Raw genomic sequence first — 22,952 nt, forward strand, 5'->3', positions numbered from 1 at the left:
CATGAGTTCAAGTTCATTTATTTATATAGCACATTTAAACAGCCTAGACAGACCAAAGTGCTTTACAGAACAAGCATATAAAAAATAAAAGCAGCAAAACAACCCATAAACATATAGAGAACATCTAGATATGAGTGTTTAGGTACCCCCTGTGGGGAGGCCAGGTACCCCTAGGGGCCGTAGTACCCCTGGTTGGGAACTACTGTCTTAGAACACGTTCTTATTTACAGCAACGGCCTGAGGAACAGTTACAAGAAGAGCGGAGGGGATGAATGTGCCAATTAAAGGCTGGGGGTGATTATGTAGCCCTACAAACCGCTCTTTCTTGTAGCCAGGTGGTCAATATTTTACCTTGTGGACAAAATTAGAAACCTGTAGGCAGTGCGAATGATTATCTGTCTTCGTTGCTTAATAACAGTATGGTTTGAACGAATTATACACGGATCATTATTCCAAACTGATTCAGAAAATGTTATTTCTGTCTTTCTGGCAGGTTCCGTTAGTATTGTCAATAAAAATAATATTTACATTTCACCGAAGCTCCACGGTTTCTGTCAAAGTTAAATGCGATCCACAACGGCGATTATGATAACGTGTTATTCCATTCAATTCAATGGGCTTTACTGGCATAATGTTGCCATTTTCAACAGTGTTGCCAAAGCATTTTACGTATTATTTCAATCGAACTTTTACTCCATTGTTAAGTGGTCGGCACTATGAAGAGATTTATTGTCAAAAACAAAATAGAGTCCTTCCTGGGGGAAATAAAACTAAACTGTTACAATCCGATAGCATGCGGAAGACAAGCACTGGGAATTATTTTTCATTGGGAGTGGAAGTTCAGCTGCCGGTTCATTCTTACAAAAAGCAGGAAATCCGTTAAAAACTGTCAAACTATCTGTCTCTTTGTAAGGACACACGAAATCGTTTTTAAATATTTTTTTCTGAGGCAAGAAACATGATGAAACAGAGAAGCTTTTGTACGTCCCTCTGGCAATGTTATTTTGAGTATTCAACACCGAAAATTCTTGTCATAAGGAGCTTCAAGGTTGGAACCCTGAACAGATTTACCCAAGCTTTAGTGATTGCATATATAATCGGGTGAGTGTTGGCCAAGAAATATAATAACAGAATTTCTTAAATACTACTAATATTGATTTAAAATGTCTTTTTCTCAGTGCCTCTCCCCAAGCTGGCACAAACTACAGCTATAAATCAGCATTATTTGAAAGAAAAAAAACTATGAAAACTATTGTTTAATAAATACAAGTAAAAGTCTGTATCATTTTAAGACAATAAAATGTACTTTCAATCATTGAACACCTCTTTCTACACCCTTCTCTTGCACACCAATGCAGGTATGTCTGTGTGCTGAAAAAAGGTTACCAGGACACGGACACAGTCCTTAGCTCTGTCACGACCAAGGTGAAAGGCATTGCCCTGACAAACACCTCCGACCTGGGCCTGCGCATCTGGGATGTGGCAGACTATGTCATCCCGCCACAGGTATCACCTAAACGTATAAAATATGAGGTATAGGCCCGATTTGTTGTTACTGCCACCAAATACAGCCCTTCACTTCCCTCAGTCACATGGTACCTGGCTGACAACCATCACAGAGGCGGGTGTTTACTTCAGACTGAACGAGCACAGGGGTGGTTTTTAGTTCCTGCATGTTTCACTTTCGGTTGGACATTTGGGTCAGCCGGTTTGCCCTTTAAAACAGGGTAGTTTGCAGTGCCTGCATGAGCAACATCATTGAGACCATCTACATGCTGCTGGAGTTGCTTTCAGATTCAGTCATATGTACATAAATGATTGATGATGGTTTGTTTGAGAGTATTATTTGTTTGGGCTTGTGACAGGAGGAGAACTCCTTCTTTGTTTTGACAAACCTGATCATCACTCTGAACCAAACCCAGTCACGCTGTCCAGAGGTAAGACATTTGTTTTTTTTTTCATAACTAAAACATTTATGATACTGCAGAAGGACAATTACTTTGGAGAGGTGTTCCTTTGTTGCTGGCATCATTTTGAAAATGTATCTTCCCAAAAACAATAACATTTCTCAGTTTCAACATTTTATATGTTGTCCTTGTACTATTTTCAATGACATATAGGGACAAATGATTTGCAATGTGGTTTTATTAGAATTTTAAACAGCAGCCCAACTTTTTTGGAAACAGGGTTGTATTTGTGGCAAAATCACCTAATTAAATCAAAATGTACTTTATGTTGTAACACAAAGTGTGGAATAGTCCAAGGCAGTGGATACTTTTGAGTGCCACTGTAAATGGTGACAGGACTCCCCATGCCCATGTGTGCATGCTTTATCAAAAACACAACTTGAGGCAACCAAGCAGTAAATGACTATCTACATTGGCCACCAGTCCCAGCAACAGTAGCATCACACCGTTTGTAAGGTAATGAATGACTCCGAACAGACTGCCAGACCAACAAGGACATTTTTTTCTGGGCAAATAAGTGGAAAGTTCCTTAATTTTTGACAAGCATTATGTTCTCATTCTTCTGTCCACTGAGGTAATTCCCAGAAACATTTTTTAAGGGGCCCATTTTATAACATGGAGATACAGTAGCTATGTATTTTTAAACTTGAGAAATGACACTCATGCTGTTTCCCATTCAGAGTAACAGCACAGGTTTTTACTGCACATCAGATAGGGACTGCAGGGTTGGACTCCGTGACACCCGAGGCAACGGTAAGCATTATTAACATGTTCATGTTTCTGAAATCATCGTTAATAATTTATAAATGACTCAGATTCATTAATTTCTTTTTATGCTACCTGACATAGACATGTTTTCTGTGTAAAATATCGACACTAGATGGCAGCATTGACATTTGATTTGACCATTTGATCAGTGCACCAGCCATACTGCGCCTGTTGACTGTGTTTGAATACGGTCTATCGTTTACTCAGAAAGTTAGTCTTGAAATTTACTTCAGAATTAACACCTAAATCTCCACCCTCAGGTGTTCAGACTGGAAAATGTGTTAATTATTCAGCTGATGTTAAGACATGTGAAGTTTGGGCTTGGTGCCCGTTGGAGATGGATGCCGAGCCACCAGTGTAAGAGCTTTGGAATACCAATGTTTTTAATATACCAATGTTTTTAGTTGCCATGGTTGCTAAAAAAAGAATGTCAAGGTTGCATTCCTTCCAGAATGGTCCAGTCATTTCCCATGATATAATTTCCTTCAGTCCTCCGATGCTGGGAGATGCAGAGAACTTCACAGTGCTTATAAAGAACAGCATCCGGTACCCAAAGTTCAACTTCAATAAGTAAGTCTGTTTGACACTCTCTCTGTGCCTTGATAGTCAACTATCCAAAATGTGTTAAATGATTTGTCAACTCATCAACTAAGTGGGACAGCAGACAGGCTGGTTGACCGTGAGAAACCTCCAAAGGACTCTTATCTTTTCACCATCAAACATGTTAATCAGCCCTTCAAAGACTGTGATCTGTGATGTTCCATACAATAACTACACAGTTGTATTTATAATTGTCTGTTTTGCAGAAGGAACATCTTACCTCACGTCAACACCAGCTATTTAGAACACTGCGTATTCAATCGAATCACTGACCCAGACTGCCCGATCTTCAGGCTCAAAGACATGGTCACTGAAGCCGAAGAGGACTTTCAGACCATGGCTGTCCATGTAAAGGCCGCCCTGTTTTTCAAACTTGAAAATTGCTATGCAAAAGAAATACTAACGGCGAAACGCTGTATCAGAATCTTCTATATTTATCGTCCAGGGGCATTGGAGTTGTTGTTAGCTAGTCGATGATGAAAATCCCTTGAAACTGTGTATGCCTAATTTAGTGCATATTCGTTGTCTTTGTCTAGGGTGGGGTTATGGGTGTCCAGATCAGCTGGGAATGTAATCTAGACATGCCGAGCAGCTGGTGTGTACCGAAGTACACTTTCCGTCGCCTGGACAACAAGGACCCAGTGAATAATGTTGCGCCTGGATACAACTTCAGGTTCAGGGGTTGTTGTTGTTGTTATGAGAATGCGACCGTATAGGTCAGATAAATGTCTCTCTATTAACACCACATTTGTTGGACACCGGAGTTATTGCAACCACTAGAGATGGTATCAATAGAAAATGTATATCAATCGTTGCTGATTTTTGGCAACAGTCTTTATGCATTTCTTTTTTCACAGATTTGCCAAATACTACAAAAATGGTGACAATCAGGAGACAAGAACATTAATCAAAGGGTTCGGAATACGCTTTGATGTCATGGTTTTTGGTCAGGTGAGTTCTCACTGAAATGTGACAACTTGATGGTTAATGAATGAGATGGTTTTACAATTCTAAAGTTTTGGTTTTGAAGCTGAACTGCTAAAATATCTGCTTTAGGCTGGAAAATTTAACATAGTACCAACACTGGTGAACATCGGTGCTGGTCTGGCCCTACTTGGCTTGGTAAGTCTAATACGGCTTCATTGGTTTTCCTAACAGCAACACAATAGAATGTTAAATTGGCCAAATGTTATCCTTTATAAATGGTTTGTGCTTCATATGGCACCACTACAACATTGTCAACTCTATACAATCTGTCCATTTGTATCAAAGCGAAAGATGTAGAATTATTGCATTGTGATGTCAGAACATTTTCATAATATATTTGCAGTGCTAGTGGAATTATATACAGAGGAGCAGAGGGGTCAAAATGAAATAATTAAATATATAAATATAATTATTAATTAAATAAATATATTATTTTAAGTGACACATTAAGAGGACATATTTTTATAAGGCCCCTTTTTAAAATAGTGGTATGATATTTCATAATACATTGTATTTCCTATTTTTTTTTTCCATCATAACATGTATTTCATAAAATTATGGCCTTTTTCATGATATCATGACATATTGCATAATTTCATGATGAATTTCATCATTTAATGGCATATTTCAATATTGAATGCCATATTTCAAAATGTAATTACATTCTAAGATTTTATGACCACTCTCAACATTTAATGCCATATTTCAAAGTGTATTTTATGATCACCAGGGATATGTCAATCAGTGCAAGTGGGTGGTCTTTAGCCACTGGTAGGCTCATCCAGCGACACTAGCTTCACCAAGAGTTGCTCGTTTGTGGGTGTTCAAACATGATTTTGCAGCATTTGCAGTTGTACTGAGTTATAGCAAATTTAAGTTTGTATGAAGACATTTCTGGCAAAATCACAATTATGTACATATTTGGCAATAGAAATGTTAAAGCAAACGAAAATGCTGGTCTCTGCCAGCGCGGTCGTTAGGCCTGGGCTTCCGGGGCTATTGAGCCCGGGGTCTTTATGGAATAGCCCCGGGTAGAATGAAGATGTCTGCTTGTTTTTGAGCTGACATTAAGGCAGATGGAATGGGGCTAAGAAACAAATTCCTCACATGCATTCCCCACTGGACGCCCACGAACAGGAGCAAAAGACAGACTCATCCAGATGGTTCCCACCATATTGTCTAATGTCGTATTGTGTCCCCGGGGACCTTCATACTGGCTAATAGGAATATCACTACTTGTAGTTATACATTGCTTATCCATTGAAATAAGCCTAACTTTCTCGACACAGAAACTTTCTTGCCAGGTAGACAACAATTGTTTGCACTTTTGCTCGCTAGGAGATAAATCAAGTGCAACTAAAGCAGCAAGACCCTGTTTCGTTTCACACAAGCGAGCAACTGTTGGTGAAGCTAGTGTCGCTGGATGAGCTTATCAGCGGCTAAAGACCACTCACTTGCACTGACTGACGTATCACTTGGGATCATGAAATACGCAATGAAATGCATCATTAAATGTTGAAATACAACAGGAAATGTGAAATGGGTATAAACGTTTCCCAAAAAGATTGGGAAATACAATGCATTCTTATGAAATATCTTATTATTCTTTTTAAGAGGCATTATAAAACTAAATCATAATAATGTGGCACTTAAAATTATATACAGTGGGGAGAACAAGTATTCGATACACTGCCGATTTTGCAAAAATCCAGAAAATCCCATTGTATGATTTTTAAATAATTAATTTGCATTTTATTGCATGACATAAGTATTTGATCACCTACCAACCAGTAAGAATTCTGCCCTCACAGACCTGTTAGTTTTTCTTTAAGAAGCCCTCCTGTTCTCTACTCATTACCTGTATTAACTGCACCTGTTTGAACTTGTTACCTGTATAAAAGACACCTGTCCACACACTCAATGAAACAGACTCCAACCTCTCCACAATGGCCAAGTCCAGAGAGCTGTGTAAGGACATCAGGGATAAAATTGTAGACCTGCACAAGGCTGGGATGGGCTACAGAACAATAGGCAAGCAGCTTGGTAAGAAGGCAACAACTTTTGGCGCAATTATTAGAAAATGGAAGAAGTTCAAGATGATGGTCAATCTCCATCGGTCAGGAAACGTATGACCTCTTTAATTTCAAACAAAGGTTTCTGTACCAAATATTAAGTTCTGCATTTCTGATGTATCAAATACTTATGTCATGCAATAAAATGCAAATTACTTAAAAATCATACAGTGGGATTTTCTGGATTTTTGTTTTAGATTCCGTCACGCACAGTTGAAGAGTACCTATGATAAAAAAATTACAGACTTCTACATGCTTTGTAAGTGGGGAAAACGTGCTAAATCGGCAGTGTATCAAATACTTGTTCTGGATGTCTTGAGCCCTTTTGGACCTCCATAATGATAGGGTTTGAAAACCTTTATTCACCAGAAAAGATTTTCGGTGCATACACAAGCACTGAATTCCTGTCGGCCAACAGAAGACACAGCAGTTTTTGTGGTCAAATGAAAAAGCTGCGTCTTTCTGTGTGAGTGCAAGTCACTGTTATCATGAAAGTTTATAAGCCAAACTGTTACTTCGGCACTTCGCCTACCCTCTACAAGGGGGATGGAGGCTACATACTGATCCTGTAGGGGGGCACTGTGTGGAATCCTGCCTCTGAACAATAGTACCACTTGTTTCCTCCTCCTCTACCTAACCGACTGAGAAAGGTAGAGTTAGCAAGTCCAGGGTGATTTTAGGTGGGAGGAATGGTACTGGGAGTGTCTAAAGCAGAACGTATAAGGAGATTACAAGACCGTACAAACTGATATACGGACCGGTGAGACGGTTTAAATGGGGAATATGTCAGTCACTCTGATACATTTTGTAGAAAAAATATTAGTTAAAATATTAACTTAAATCATTAACCGCATGAATACTACTACTAGTAATTGTTGCTTGTTTTTATGCTATTAGTACAGTAAACACCTTACATATTGCCCCTTTTAAAGGGGCACTCCCTTCACCTGATCACCCCATTGAAAATACCGAGCTCCTTCAAAACCACAATATTCTAAAAAGGTAATCTCACCTTTCCTCAGAAAGATCCCCACTAATCCCGGTCAATACAAGGTTCAGGGGTGCATCAGGTGGTTTGAAGGGTGCTCTTTCTGTTTTAATAGGCTACAAGTAGTTGTCACTCTCATTTTGTCTTTTAAACCAATTATTGTTTTGCAAGGTGGTACATTTTAGCTGAAATCAGGTGGATGATCATGTGATGGAATATACACCTTGAACTGCAAGTTTTTACTCTCTGAAGGTGACTGTTGTTTGTGACTGGATTGTCCTGACATGCATGACCAAGAAAAACCTTTACATGGAACAGAAATATTCTTATGTTGATGACTTTCAATTGGTAAGTAACAGTTTTTCTATTATATTGAATACTGATTATGCAATAAACTTTATCTTGTTTGCCAAAAATTATTTTTACTTTAAAAACTTGTTTCATCAACTCATAATTTACATTTTCCTTTTTTAAAGCTTTCCAGTGAAACACCGTGAAACCATGGTGAATCATATATATAAGAACAACATAATAAACAGCATAACAACAAAGAAAATGGATACTGCGTTGTTCCAGATCAAAGGGATTGTCAAAATACCAGACTGTCCCTTTAAAGCCCCCTTTTCATGACTACGATACTACAGTCTTCCAAAGCCTTGCAACTTACTAACAGTGCTGAAACACTAAGACACAAGTTCTTGTATCCTTCCTATGGTAAATCTGTGGGGATGGATTGTTTTGTGCATCATTCTACTATTTGGTTAAATTAACTTTAACTGAATAAAATCAAAATATCTATAATTGAACTTGAAATGTTTTACTGCTTGCAGTGTGTAACTTGCACTTGTTGGCATACTCTTCACATGCCCCTGCACTGTACATATATAAACATTGTGTTCATAACTTTCATAAACTTTTAGCCCATGGTCCTGATAGCATCTCAGGTACTGTATTTATGCTTTTTTTGAAGATGTCCTGTATATTGTGGTTTGGGCCTCATCTGGACCTAGTAACCTCCCCCACATGTAACATATATAAATGGTTGTCTACTAATATAAGGGTTACTGAAGGGATTATTGATGTCAATACCAATTCACTGCTCTGGGTTAAAATATCACAAATCTTGAGACCTTGGAAAGTTAGTGATAGGGTTTCTTAAAAACAAATAGAAAAAGGACTGTAATGGGTTATTTCTTATAAATATACACCAGAGGGGAAAGCTGATTAAGCTGTTGACGGGTATGAGTCATTGGACTTATTTTTGAATATACCCCAGGGGCGTGCACTTCCAACTGAATAAAGAACCTTCTTGTGTAAGTATGGTACAAGACTCGGCTTCCGCCCACACCTATTATGTCATTCAGACTGAGATCCTGATAGGCTATGACCTAATTCTGTTGATGGAGCGATAGTAACCACATTACTGATAATGAAAAACATAGTTCACATTATCATTTTCCCATTAGAAAACACTTAAAGCAGGGTCCATGTGTTTTCCTCTTCGAGGCTGACAGTAATAAGATGAATAATATACAATGCCCTGTGTAAATACTGGGATTTTTTTTCTAATTTTGACTCCACATCTCAAAAGTATGTATTTGAAATCAAACTTTTATTATTAACTTAATGTACAGATCGTCAGCTTTTATTAATGGTATTTATGTTCAAATATATATAATTTTTTACATAGTCACTGCATTTCAGGGCAAGAAATCTTTTGGGAAACATTCATGTAATGTCTACCTGCAGTAGTTGCTATGGCAATGCTGTGCACTCGGAAGGCATTCAGACCACTTCCCTTCCCCCCCCCCCATTTTTGTAACAAGGGGATTCTAAAATAGATTCAATTGTTTTTTAATCGCCTTATCAATCTATACAATACCCCGTAATGACAAAGCAACCACAAGTTTTTACAGAAATATCACGAATCAGGTACTCAAACTCCTTTACTCGTTACTTTGTTGATGCACATTTGTCAGTGATTACGGCTTTGAGTCTTCTTGGTTGTGAGGCCTACCTGCATTTGGGTTTCTCCAATTCTTCTCAGCAGAGCCTCTCAAGCTCTATCAGGTTGGATGGAGAATGTCGCCGCACAGCCATTTTCAGGTCTCTCCGGAGGTGTTTGATTGGGTTCCTGACTGAGCTCTGGCTGGGCCACTCAAGGACATTTACAGACTTGTACCTACGCCAATCCAGCATTGTCTTTGCGGTGTACTTTGGGTTGTTGTCGTTTTCAGTCACCCCAGTCATTCATTTCAAGGTTTTACTGCTAACCTACAAAGAATTACATGGACATCCTCCCACAAATCTCTCTGTACTAGTCCATGCTGTTCAAATACCTATAGGACGCAACCTGACAGAGGGACAGCTTTCCACAGATCACTATTTTTGGAGAATAATCTGCAGATCTTTACTGAATCACTTCAGCATGCCTAAGATTGAATGTAGTCTGGCATTGGGCTGTATCATACATTAAAACGTCAGAGCACAGGTTTGACAAACCACGGTTGCTTCCTCTGGGGTATTCTATCTCCTGTTCTGTTACGAGGGTTGAGTCCATGGCATCTTCGCCCATTGCGTAGTTCACATCATAAATCAAATAATCTGGCATTATGTCAATGAGAACATTTGAGTCCCTTAATGAAGCTTTTCCAGCCGCATGGAGCTCCTGTGAAATGCGAGGGCTATAGTCTGCATTGTCTGTTGCTAGGCAAAGTGGATGGGACAAGTTCCTGCGTGGTTCGCCCTATATTGGATTAACTTTGGACAGGGCCAGCATCGCCATGGTTCCTATTATCTATACACTATATGAAAGCAGGTTTTAGACTTAGTCCACATCACACATCTATACATTAGTAGCCCAGTCCTGTGGAAAATAATCCATGATAACTGACCCGCTAAGGCATGGACTCTACAAGACCCCTGAAGGTGGTATCTGGCAACAAGTCATTAGCAGCGGATCCTTCCAGTCCTGTAACTTGTGAGGTGGGGCCGCTGTGGATCGGACCTGTTGGTCCAGCACATGCCACGGATGCTCGAGCGGATTGTGACCCGGGGAATTTGGCCAGCGCAACACCCTGAACTCTTCATCATGTTCCTCAAACCATTCCCGAACAATGTGTGCAGTATGGCAGGGCGCATTATCCTGCTGAAAGAGGCCACTGCCTTCAGGGAATACCATGGCAATGAAGTGGGGTACCTGGTGTGCAACAACGTTTACGTAGGTGGAACGTGTCAGATTGACCTTTACATGAATGCCCGGACCAGAGGTTTTCAAACAGAACATTGCCCAGCGAGTCACACTCACTTCACCGGCTTGTTCTCTTCCCACAGTGCATCCCTGGTGCCATCACTTCCCCAAGTAAACAGCACACGTAGAAAACGGGACTCGTCGGACCAGGTGACCGTCTTCCACAGCTCCAAGGTCCAGTGCCGACACTCGCGGTCCCCTTGTAGGCACTTTCAACGGTGGTCACAGGGGTCATTTTGGGCCCTCTGACCTGTCTGCGGCTATGCAGCCCCATACGCAGCAGGGTGGCACAATCCTCCCGTAACCATCATTCAAATGTTCTGACTTGTGCCCCAGTAGACCTTCTGTCGGTTCAGACCAGACAAGATGGTCTTCGTTCGTCCTCGTTCGTCGATGAGCCTTGGGCGCCCAACACCCTGACACCGGTTTGTGGTTTATCCCTCCTCAGACCACTGCTGACAGGGAACACCCCACACGACTTACCGTTTCAGAGATGCTCTGACCCAGTCATCTGGCCATAATAATTCGGCCCTTGTCAGAGTCGCTCAGGTATTTACTTCTGCCCATTTGTCCAGCACCCAACATGTTGACTTCAAGAACGTATTGTTTGCTTATCATCTAATCTACCCTGACCTTGACATGTGCCCTTGTTAAGAGCTGATACATTTTATATACACGGGTGTATGTGTGTATACATATGTGTGCATAAATATACACGCTTATGTTACTGGTTAATTAACATTTCACAAGGCTATACATGTGCTGGCTGGCAGCAATCATGAAATTACTTACAGTAACTTACTTACAGTAACTGCTGCCTGCTTGAGTTGTCCTTGTGCTGTTCGAATGCTGTTTAGTGCCTGAAAACATGAACAATGCCAATTAAGTCAGGACACTATCAAAACACTTTTTTTACAATCGATCATTTCATTATTCACTGTGCAGCCTATCACATAAACGTGCATTGCCTACAGTATTTTCAGTATTTTCACGCATCAAAGAGACAATGCCAGAAAACGTATTTTACGGAGACAATAGCTCTTTTAGGTACTTTTTAGGTCATCCTGTTTTTTTGCAACTTGCAGTGTAGCCTCTGTTATTCTGCTGATTGAGTCTTCTGCAGTTGTCAGTGGCTGACACACGCCCAACTCCTGGAAAGTGTTCCTGATCTGTTGGACAATTTATTTTATTTCCTCATCATTGTGAAAAATGTTCAGTCATCCGCTGAGGTCTTTCTTGGCTTACAAAACTATTTTGTGATTGTTGAGCTCAACAGGGCAATTCCTTCTTTTTAATGATGTTCCAAACAATTATTTTTCTTTAAACCATGTCTGCTTTAGCTAGGTTTCTTATGTATTTTTACAAATTGTGCTGTCTCATGCCAGTGATACATTTGCTTTTTAAGCAGAGACAGACCCAAGGAGGGAGGCGAGAATCTGCTGAAAGTGGGGTTGGAGTGTGGGGCCTTCTTCCCTCTGGTGTAAATATCAAATCCCCTTGCCCCATGGCAGTGAATGGACATTGCCCTGCCTAGGGTGCCGTCATTAGGCTAGGATGTTAAACGGGTGTCCTCAGTGTCTGTGATCACTAATGATCCAGTGGGGGCTGTCATTAGGGTAGGATGTTAAACAGGTGTCCTGAGTATCTGTGATCACTAATGATCCAGTGGGGGCTGTCATTAGGGTAGGATGTTAAACGGGTGTCCTGAGTATCTGTGATCACTAATGATCCAGTGGGGGCTGTCATTAGGGTAGGATGTTAAACGGGTGTCCTGAGTATCTGTGATCACTAATGATCCAGTGGGTGCTGTCATTAGGGTAGGATGTTAAACGGGTGTCCTCAGTGTCTGTGATCACTAATGATCCAGTGGGTGCTGTCATTAGGGTAGGATGTTAAACGGGTGTCCTGAGTATCTGTGATCACTAATGATCCAGTGGGTGCTGTCATTAGGGTAGGATGTTAAACGGGTGTCCTCAGTGTCTGTGATCACTAATGATCCAGTGGGAGCTGTCATTAGGGTAGGATGTTAAACGGATGTCCTCAGTGTCTGTGATCACTAATGATCCAGTGGGTGCTGTCATTAGGGTAGGATGTTAAACGGGTGTCCTCAGTATCTGTGATCACTAATGATCCAGTGGAGGCTGTCATTAGGGTAGGATGTTAAACGGGTGTCCTGAGTATCTGTGATCACTAATGATCCAGTGGGTGCTGTCATTAGGGTAGGATGTTAAACGGGTGTCCTCAGTGTCTGTGATCACTAATGATCCAGTGGGAGCTGTCATTAGGGTAGGATGTTAAACGGCTGTCCTCAGTGTCTGTGATCACTAATGATCCAGTGGGAGCTGTCATTAGGGTAGGATGTTAAACGGATGTCCTCAGTGTCTGTGATCACTAATGATCCAGTGGGGGCCATCTTTAGGGTAGGATGTTAAACGGGTGTCCTCAGTGTCTGTGATCACTAATGATCCAGTGGGGGCTATCATTAGGGTAGGATGTTAAACGGGTGTCCTGAGTATCTGTGATCACTAATGATCCAGTGGGAGCTGTCATTAGGGTAGGATGTTAAACGGATGTCCTCAGTGTCTGTGATCACTAATGATCCAGTGGGGGCCATCTTTAGGGTAGGATGTTAAACGGGTGTCCTCAGTGTCTGTGATCACTAATGATCCAGTGGGGGCTATCATTAGGGTAGGATGTTAAACGGGTGTCCTGAGTATCTGTGATCACTAATGATCCAGTGGGAGCTGTCATTAGGGTAGGATGTTAAACGGATGTCCTCAGTGTCTGTGATCACTAATGATCCAGTGGGTGCTGTCATTAGGGTAGGATGTTAAACGGATGTCCTCAGTGTCTGTGATCACTAATGATCCAGTGGAGGCTGTCATTAGGGTAGGATGTTAAACGGGTGTCCTGAGTATCTGTGATCACTAATGATCCAGTGGGTGCTGTCATTAGGGTAGGATGTTAAACGGGTGTCCTCAGTGTCTGTGATCACTAATGATCCAGTGGGAGCTGTCATTAGGGTAGGATGTTAAACGGATGTCCTCAGTGTCTGTGATCACTAATGATCCAGTGGGAGCTGTCATTAGGGTAGGATGTTAAACGGATGTCCTCAGTGTCTGTGATCACTAATGATCCAGTGGGAGCTGTCATTAGGGTAGGATGTTAAACGGATGTCCTCAGTGTCTGTGATCACTAATGATCCAGTGGGAGCTGTCATTAGGGTAGGATGTTAAACGGGTGTCCTCAGTGTCTGTGATCACTAATGATCCAGTGGGAGCTGTCATTAGGGTAGGATGTTAAACGGATGTCCTCAGTGTCTGTGATCACTAATGATCCAGTGGGTGCTGTCATTAGGGTAGGATGTTAAACGGGTGTCCTCAGTATCTGTGATCACTAATGATCCAGTGGAGGCTGTCATTAGGGTAGGATGTTAAACGGGTGTCCTGAGTATCTGTGATCACTAATGATCCAGTGGGTGCTGTCATTAGGGTAGGATGTTAAACGGGTGTCCTCAGTGTCTGTGATCACTAATGATCCAGTGGGAGCTGTCATTAGGGTAGGATGTTAAACGGCTGTCCTCAGTGTCTGTGATCACTAATGATCCAGTGGGAGCTGTCATTAGGGTAGGATGTTAAACGGATGTCCTCAGTGTCTGTGATCACTAATGATCCAGTGGGGGCCATCTTTAGGGTAGGATGTTAAACGGGTGTCCTCAGTGTCTGTGATCACTAATGATCCAGTGGGGGCTATCATTAGGGTAGGATGTTAAACGGGTGTCCTGAGTATCTGTGATCACTAATGATCCAGTGGGAGCTGTCATTAGGGTAGGATGTTAAACGGATGTCCTCAGTGTCTGTGATCACTAATGATCCAATGGGTGCTGTCATTAGGGTAGGATGTTAAACGGGTGTCCTCAGTATCTGTGATCACTAATGATCCAGTGGAGGCTGTCATTAGGGTAGGATGTTAAACGGGTGTCCTGAGTATCTGTGATCACTAATGATCCAGTGGGTGCTGTCATTAGGGTAGGATGTTAAACGGGTGTCCTCAGTGTCTGTGATCACTAATGATCCAGTGGGAGCTGTCATTAGGGTAGGATGTTAAACGGATGTCCTCAGTGTCTGTGATCACTAATGATCCAGTGGGAGCTGTCATTAGGGTAGGATGTTAAACGGATGTCCTCAGTGTCTGTGATCACTAATGATCCAGTGGGGGCCATCTTTAGGGTAGGATGTTAAACGGGTGTCCTCAGTGTCTGTGATCACTAATGATCCAGTGGGGGCTGTCATTAGGGTAGGATGTTAAACGGGTGTCCTGAGTATCTGTGATCACTAATGATCCAGTGGGGGCTGTCATTAGGGTAGGATGTTAAACGGGTGTCCTGAGTATCTGTGATCACTAATGATCCAGTGGGAGCTGTCATTAGGGTAGGATGTTAAACGGATGTCCTCAGTGTCTGTGATCACTAATGATCCAGTGGGAGCTGTCATTAGGGTAGGATGTTAAACGGATATCCTCAGTGTCTGTGATCACTAATGATCCAGTGGGGGCTATCATTAGGGTAGGATGTTAAACGGGTGTCCTGAGTATCTGTGATCACTAATGATCCAGTGGGTGCTGTCATTAGGGTAGGATGTTAAACAGGTGTCCTCAGTGTCTGTGATCACTAATGATCCAGTGGGTGCTGTCATTATGGTAGGATGTTAAACGGGTGTCCTGAGTATCTGTGATCACTAATGATCCAGTGGGAGCTGTCATTAGGGTAGGATGTTAAACGGATGTCCTCAGTGTCTGTGATCACTAATGATCCAGTGGGAGCTGTCATTAGGGTAGGATGTAAACGGATATCCTCAGTGTCTGTGATCACTAATGATCCAGTGGGAGCTGTCATTAGGGTAGGATGTTAAACGGATGTCCTCAGTGTCTGTGATCACTAATGATCCAGTGGGAGCTGTCATTAGGGTAGGATGTTAAACGGATGTCCTCAGTGTCTGTGATCACTAATGATCCAGTGGGGGCCATCTTTAGGGTAGGATGTTAAATGGGTGTCCTCAGTGTCTGTGATCACTAATGATCCAGTGGGGGCTGTCATTAGGGTAGGATGTTAAACGGGTGTCCTGAGTATCTGTGATCACTAATGATCCAGTGGGTGCTGTCATTACGGTAGGATGTTAAACGGGTGTCCTGAGTATCTGTGATCACTAATGATCCAGTGGGGGCTGTCATTAGGGTAGGATGTTAAACGGGTGTCCTGAGTATCTGTGATCACTAATGATCCAGTGGGAGCTGTCATTAGGGTAGGATGTTAAACGGATGTCCTCAGTGTCTGTGATCACTAATGATCCAGTGGGAGCTGTCATTAGGGTAGGATGTTAAACGGATATCCTCAGTGTCTGTGATCACTAATGATCCAGTGGGGGCCATCTTTAGGGTAGGATGTTAAACGGGTGTCCTCAGTGTCTGTGATCACTAATGATCCAGTGGGGGCTATCATTAGGGTAGGATGTTAAACGGGTGTCCTGAGTATCTGTGATCACTAATGATCCAGTGGGTGCTGTCATTAGGGTAGGATGTTAAACAGGTGTCCTCAGTGTCTGTGATCACTAATGATCCAGTGGGTGCTGTCATTATGGTAGGATGTTAAACGGGTGTCCTGAGTATCTGTGATCACTAATGATCCAGTGGGAGCTGTCATTAGGGTATGATGTTAAACGGATGTCCTCAGTGTCTGTGATCACTAATGATCCAGTGGGAGCTGTCATTAGGGTAGGATGTTAAACGGATGTCCTCAGTGTCTGTGATCACTAATGATCCAGTGGGGGCCATCTTTAGGGTAGGATGTTAAACGGGTGTCCTGAGTATCTGTGATCACTAATGATCCAGTGGGAGCTGTCATTAGGGTAGGATGTTAAACGGGTGTCCTCAGTGTCTGTGATCACTAATGATCCAGTGGGGTCTGTCATTAGGGTAGGATGTTAAACAGGTGTCCTCAGTGTCTGTGATCACTAATGATCCAGTGGGAGTTGTCATTAGGCTAGGATGTTAAACGGGTGTCCTGAGTATCTGTGATCACTAATGATCCAGTGGGGGCTGTCATTAGGGTAGGATGTTAAATGGGTGTCCTGAGTATCTGTGATCACTAATGATCCAGTGGGGGCTGTCATTAGGGTAGGATGTTAAATGGGTGTCCTGAGTATCTGTGATCACTAATGATCCAGTGGCACAAATCGTAAGAGAAGGGTTGTTAACACAGGTTTCCATGGCCACATTTTTTATCTTATTGGACACCTGATCCTGCCCGGTTTCTAAGTGACTCATTAATCCCATCTCCTCCCCCTCTAACAACTCCTCAGGAAATTGCTGTAAATGAGAAATTGTTAACAGTAAATAATAATCTTGTGACTTTTATTGACACCTCTTGTTGAGACTATTAGTAGCCTCAAAGCCCAGAATCAAGAATATACACTGACAGATCTCTTATGACTTCATAAATTGTGATGGAACACACTTAGCTAGGAACACTTGTCAAGCCATTTGACCAAAAAGAAATTTGCAAACTCATCTACAGCTCTGGAAAAAAATTAAGACACCACTGCACCTCTTTCTTTCCTTTCCAAAAAAGTTGGAAAAAGTAAATTTGAAGTTGAAAAGTAAATTTGAGTGAGGAACAGAAACGTTCAATTTGCTGTGGTCTCTTAATTTTAACCCTTCTGTTCCTCACTCAAAACCTTCCTTGTTGAGTTTTTTCAAAAGGAAAGAAAAAGTTGCAGTGGTCTCTTAATTTTTTCTGGGGTTGTATTTTTAACAATATCAATGTGCAACCCTGGAACCAATTTTTGAATTAAACATGAAAGCAGTTTTGTCACCAGTTTTGCCATTCATTATTTCGGGTAGGACACATCAAATGTCTTCATCATGCATTTCTTCTAAGGCGTGTCAGCTAAAACCACTTGGGTTGACAGGGGAGAGGGGGGATTTATTTAAAATGATTCATTTCCAATAAACTGCAGTCTTTGAAGATGGCTTCCGATACCATGCATGTGGCTTAGTCTAATAATAAATATGGAAAATGTGTGTCATTTGACCCTTTCTCAGAGGATGCTCCCAAATTGGAAAGGCACACCCGTCAGTGATTGGACTGTGACTATTTGAATCTATTGACATGATCACACATGCAACACGCCCCCTCCCTCCTGCGCCAGTCATCAGCAGAAATAGAAAGCCAGACACCTGATTGCACCTTGTCGCATCCACAGTCCTGCGAGAGCCTCAGAGTCATGAGGATGGCTCACCACCCCTGTCTTACGAGCCTCAGACTTTTCGGAGTTGTCCTGGCCGCGCTGCTTGTCAATTCGGCGTTTCTGATCTGGATTTATTCTAAGAAGGTAAATTCTACGCAACCTAATTTATGTACAGTTTGTACCTATTTCACGATGGAACAGATTGTAACTAGACGACGGTGAGATACTAATGTGATTTATTCTATGTCGTTTTCAATTGTTGGGAAGTTTACTATTTTTATTAAATCTGAAGATAATATTGTTTTGTTATGAGGTGCCTCAAGTAGGACTCTAGGATTTGAAAAACCGACTACTTTTCTGCATTAATAGATACTCAAAGCACTAGGGTCACTGTAAACAACTCCAATGAGTCAAATGAGAAGACTTACTAAGATGTATTTAGCCACAAAACTTTCACAATGATTTGAATATACTGCCAATTTTCATAAAAATATCAAAATTGCTACAGGTTTACGCATTATTCTGTAGTTTCAATTCCTTTTATTTTTTTGCAGGGTGACGCACAGTCAGGTATGGGAGGAGGTCGAATTGATGGTATGCTTCATTCTGTGGGTGGAAAGGAAAGTTATACATGTAGACAGTCATTTAAAGTGATGTGGGGGTGTATGCGCACATTGGGATTTGCTTTCTTGAAGTTATGTTTGCTGTGTTCATGTTCAGAGAATGAACCACATTGTGGGAGAGAGGAAGCCTTAAATGCATGAAATGAATAAAAAGTTTTGTGTGAGCATTTTCTTTTGCTGCATAGTGAGAAATATAATATTTTGTGTCCCACAGACTTGGCCAAAACAACCTGTTTCCTTAAAGGTAGGTGACTGTTAAAGTTCACTCTGGTCACGTGATCCTACGGGTCACATTTTTTAAGCATATTCAAGGCTAAGATTTTGTTTAAAGAGCACTTTTTTTTACAGCTTGCTTAAAACTAGTACTGCCAGACACAGAACTCTGTGATCATGCAGTTTTTTCCCCCCAATTAAAAGTTTGCTTAAAATCCTTCCCTATGTTTTGGGGCTGTTCTACACTAGTCCTGGGGCCCTGGTTAAGGTCAATGGCATCATGCACTCTAATATATATCATATTTTGGCCAAATACAGGTTTGCTGAAACATGGCCACATCCTTCCTCGCATCCCCATCACTTATTTTTGTGGCACATATTTGGATGTAATTTTCCCTTCAACACTGTTGACACAAAGATAACATAATTTATATTGAATAATTATAACTACTTTCCTTCATCAAAAATAATTATTCATATTGTGGAGAAAATAAGTAACACCTTGGCAAAAATAACTTCATGTAGCCATTTCTTGTAACTGTCTATTAATTAATTATTAATTATTAATCTCTTACATCAATTGGGAGGAATTTCAGACCAGTCTTCTTTACAGTATTGCTTTAACTGTTGTCATGTTTGAGGGCTGTCTTGCATGCATGGCCTGCTTCACGTCCCCCCACAAAAATTCGATAGGATTGAATTCTGGGCATTGACTCTGCCATTCTATAACCCTCTTCTTTTTGAACCATTCATTTGTAGATTTGCTTGAGGGTTTTGATCATTGTCCTGTTGCAGATCCATATTCGGTTCTGCTTCAGCTTCGACATTCCCCTATATAATTATCTGGTACAGTATGGAATTTATGGTTAAACCAATGATGGCCCTGAGTCACAAAGCAGCCCCAAACCATAATGCCATCACCTATGGTGTTTTGTGTTTCCAAACATGGTATCTGGCATTGTGACAAACAACTCAACCTTTCACTTGTCTGCCTGGAGCACATTTCCCAGTAGTTCTGGTCTTTACCAAGAAGCTATCTGGCACACATCAGTCATGTCTTGATATTCTTTTTTGAGGGCAGAGGCTTCTTCCTTTCTGAACTCCCATGTAGGCCACCTTTGTGCAGTGTACAGCTGACTCATGCATTTCGACATGGATTGTGGAAACAGAGGGCAGTAGATCCTTTGATGTTAGCCTGCGGTTTTTTAGAGACTTCTATTAAAATTGTTCAGTCAGCTCATGGGATGAATTTAGAGGGAGAACCTGTCCTGTGTAGATTGCCAGTGGTCTGGGATTTTCTCCATTTGTAGATGATCCATAAGACATTGGAATTACGTAGCTTGGAAATAGCTTTGTGATCCCTTCCAAGAATCACATGTATCAATAATCTTTATCTGAGGGTCTCTGGTAGGTCTTTTGATGTTGGCATGGGTGTTACCAAACATCTGGTTAAGACCAAACCAGAGCAAGTTTCTAATCTTTATGGAAGTTGTTTTGATGCACTTGATTCTAATTTTAGACTTTTAATGTGATCATAAAGGTAAGAGTGTACTAACTTTTTTTAAGGTAATTGCATTTTATTTGTATTTTTTTTATTGTTTGAATGGGTTCAAAGATCATTTTTGTTTTGAGATTTATTAAATTGGGTTACGTTTATCAACGAATGTGGTTGAAACGTAACTCAAATGTCCAAATAGGTAAACAAAAAACTTCCTTTTTCACAACTGCATGATGTAGCTTACATCAGTGCCTTATATTTTGGAAAAGCAAAAAGAAATAAATGCAACTGCTTGGTGTACTGTAATATCAAAACAGTACACAGCCTACACACTGTCTGAAAGCGAAAGAAATAACTTGACGCAGTAACTTATGTGATTCACCAAGGTATCGCATTCTGTGCAGAATGTAATTTTAAAAAATAATCCAAAGGGAGATTACACTTCTAAAGAATTTCTTCCTGCTTTACACAGTTTTTTTTGACCATGCTTATTTTGTTTTCTGTGCCGCAGCAATCGACAGCGAACAGAAGTCTACTGAGATAGGCGAGCTGGAGTGGGAGGAAAGGGAGAGAGACCCTTTTTCATTGACCAAGAACAGAACCCACATCAAGGTGACCAAGGCAGGCTGGTACCTGGTCTTTGTGCAAGCCACCTTTAAGCTGCCACCAGGGAACAACACCAAGAACCTTCGGCTACAACTGAATTTTTGCTACCCGGAGCGCATAGACCAACTTGCCAGCGCTTTCGACACACGGCAGTTGCTTAAAGAGGAGCAAGACGCCCATCTGAGTTTTCCTGTCATTGTGCAGATGAAGGAGGGAAATGGATTGTCTGTACTGGCAAACCACAGGGACCTGATTGATTATGAGTTGAAACCTATGTCCACTTTCATCACCATTATTAGATTGTCCGACTAACCAAGGTCACCATTACTGACTCAGTCTGTGTGCCAACAAAACATTGACTGTTACAGATAAAAGGCATGTATGTCATCATGAAATGCACATGTACATCTTTGAATCTCAGGACATCAACAAGCCATATTATTTCCACTGGGTTATTTGCAAGGCTGAATCTGATTCTCTACCATCAAAGATTAAAATCTTAACGAAAAACACATCCTATGCCACATCCTAAGTTAGTATGTAACTATTGCATACTTTTTTAAATGCCTGGTGTGCAAGTAAGACAGAGAAACTGTAGGCAGACTCAGTGATGGGGGGGGGGAAAGGTATTTTCCTACAAGCACCGACAATGCTGATAAATACTTTGTTGTGGGTAAATGTTTTTGATATGATACTTCTATGTTGTTTACTATAGCTACTTGATAAATTCAGTTATTTGGAATTTGCTCTGGATAATAGCATCAGCTAAATGACTAAATGTAAATGATCAGAGGCATTTAAATTTAGAAAAGCAGGATGGCTGTATAGGATGCCCACCAGCCAATGACCTACGTTTGTTCCTATTCATTTTTTGTAAAAATTTAAGACAATATTGGGAATATATTTTGTTTTTAATGAATATGATATGAAAATGCCCTTTCGAACTGTTATTACGGCTGGGTATGTATTACAGATTTCATTTTATATTACCTATCTAAACTTTAAAATGTATTGGAAAAACATGCTGTCAAGACAGGCTAGCCCAGGAAATACCACAGGTTTATTCAATGCTGAGTAAAACTACTTTTGAATACTATGCCGCACACGCATGGAATGCCACCCAGTGAGACTAAGCTACATAATGCAACTTAAAATGTCTGATGAACAAAGTTTTTATTGTTCATTGTGATCGTTTTTTTGTGTTGTAATGCAGGGCACAGCTGTGAAAGAGCCCTTGGACTCAATTGATTTCTCTCAATAAATAAAGGTTAAAAAAATATTGGAATTATAGATGGTCACTCAACATGTCTAGCATAATTTCTAATCCTACCTTTGTGTTGCCTGTTTAATGTTGTCATCGTTAAAAAGTAGCTAACCAACAGCATTGCAGAATATTCTCGCCTGCATATTCTCGGCAGGAATTTACTAGTTCCCTTATGTTCCATTTTGTTGTCTTAAAAATACAATATTTGTGGTATGGATTAGCTTTGCCCACAACAGCAATAGCTATTCTAGCTACCAATGGTTGCGAAACATAGCATAGACTGACAGAATAGTTAATTATATCAAAACCCATGAATGCTCAACAAAAAAAAATTCTCGACAACAATTTATGTGTTGTTATCAGGAGTCAAAGCCACAAGGCATGTGTATGATCTCTATGCACTCTACTTATTATCCAGGGATTTAAATTTGTAACTTGCATCATGAAAAAAAGATGGATAACTTTCTTAGTAGCATTTGTGTTTTTTTTATAACTTTATTGATAGCGAGAAACAAGTGAAAATCACTTGAAATCAGTTACTGAAAGGTGACTGCAATGTGTTACATATACTACTGTTCAAAAGTTTGGGGTCACTTCAAAAGAAAAGCTAATTATTTGTTGACTAAAATAACAAAAATACAATGTAGATAATGTTAATGTATGAAATGCTTATTGTAGCTGGAAAAGACACAATCTACATAGGTGCCCTGTATTTCAATAGCATGTTGTTTCTTTAGACTAGTTGAGTATCTGAAGCATCAGAAATTGAGTTCGATTACAAGCTCAAAATGGCCAGAAACAAAGAACTTTGTTCTGAAATTCATCAGTCTATTCTTGTTCTGAGAAATGAAGGCTATTCCATGCGAGGACTG

General features: G+C 40.8%; 2 protein-coding genes across 2 annotated transcripts; both read left to right on the forward strand.

The window, feature by feature from the left end:
• The first annotated feature begins 99 nt into the window (after positions 1 to 99).
• Positions 100 to 8,183, forward strand: p2rx4a (purinergic receptor P2X, ligand-gated ion channel, 4a). The gene is made up of 12 exons (XM_010866989.5): positions 100 to 1,101; positions 1,359 to 1,506; positions 1,866 to 1,937; positions 2,648 to 2,720; positions 2,996 to 3,092; positions 3,225 to 3,305; positions 3,542 to 3,683; positions 3,872 to 4,008; positions 4,193 to 4,286; positions 4,392 to 4,457; positions 7,635 to 7,730; positions 7,859 to 8,183. The coding sequence occupies exons 1-12, from the start codon at positions 959 to 961 to the stop codon at positions 7,877 to 7,879; spliced, it is 1,170 nt and encodes a 389-aa protein (XP_010865291.1). The 5' UTR covers positions 100 to 958; the 3' UTR covers positions 7,880 to 8,183.
• A 9,213-nt stretch (positions 8,184 to 17,396) lies between these two features.
• Positions 17,397 to 22,106, forward strand: si:dkey-220k22.3 (uncharacterized protein LOC796870 homolog). The gene is made up of 4 exons (XM_010865491.3): positions 17,397 to 18,020; positions 18,431 to 18,470; positions 18,714 to 18,743; positions 20,722 to 22,106. Exons 1-4 carry the CDS (start codon positions 17,808 to 17,810, stop codon positions 21,126 to 21,128), a joined length of 690 nt encoding a protein of 229 aa, XP_010863793.1. The 5' UTR covers positions 17,397 to 17,807; the 3' UTR covers positions 21,129 to 22,106.
• Positions 22,107 to 22,952: the final 846 nt, after the last annotated feature.

Source organism: Esox lucius, chromosome 14 (assembly GCF_011004845.1).
Source record: "Esox lucius isolate fEsoLuc1 chromosome 14, fEsoLuc1.pri, whole genome shotgun sequence".
NCBI classification, from domain to species: domain Eukaryota; kingdom Metazoa; phylum Chordata; class Actinopteri; order Esociformes; family Esocidae; genus Esox; species Esox lucius.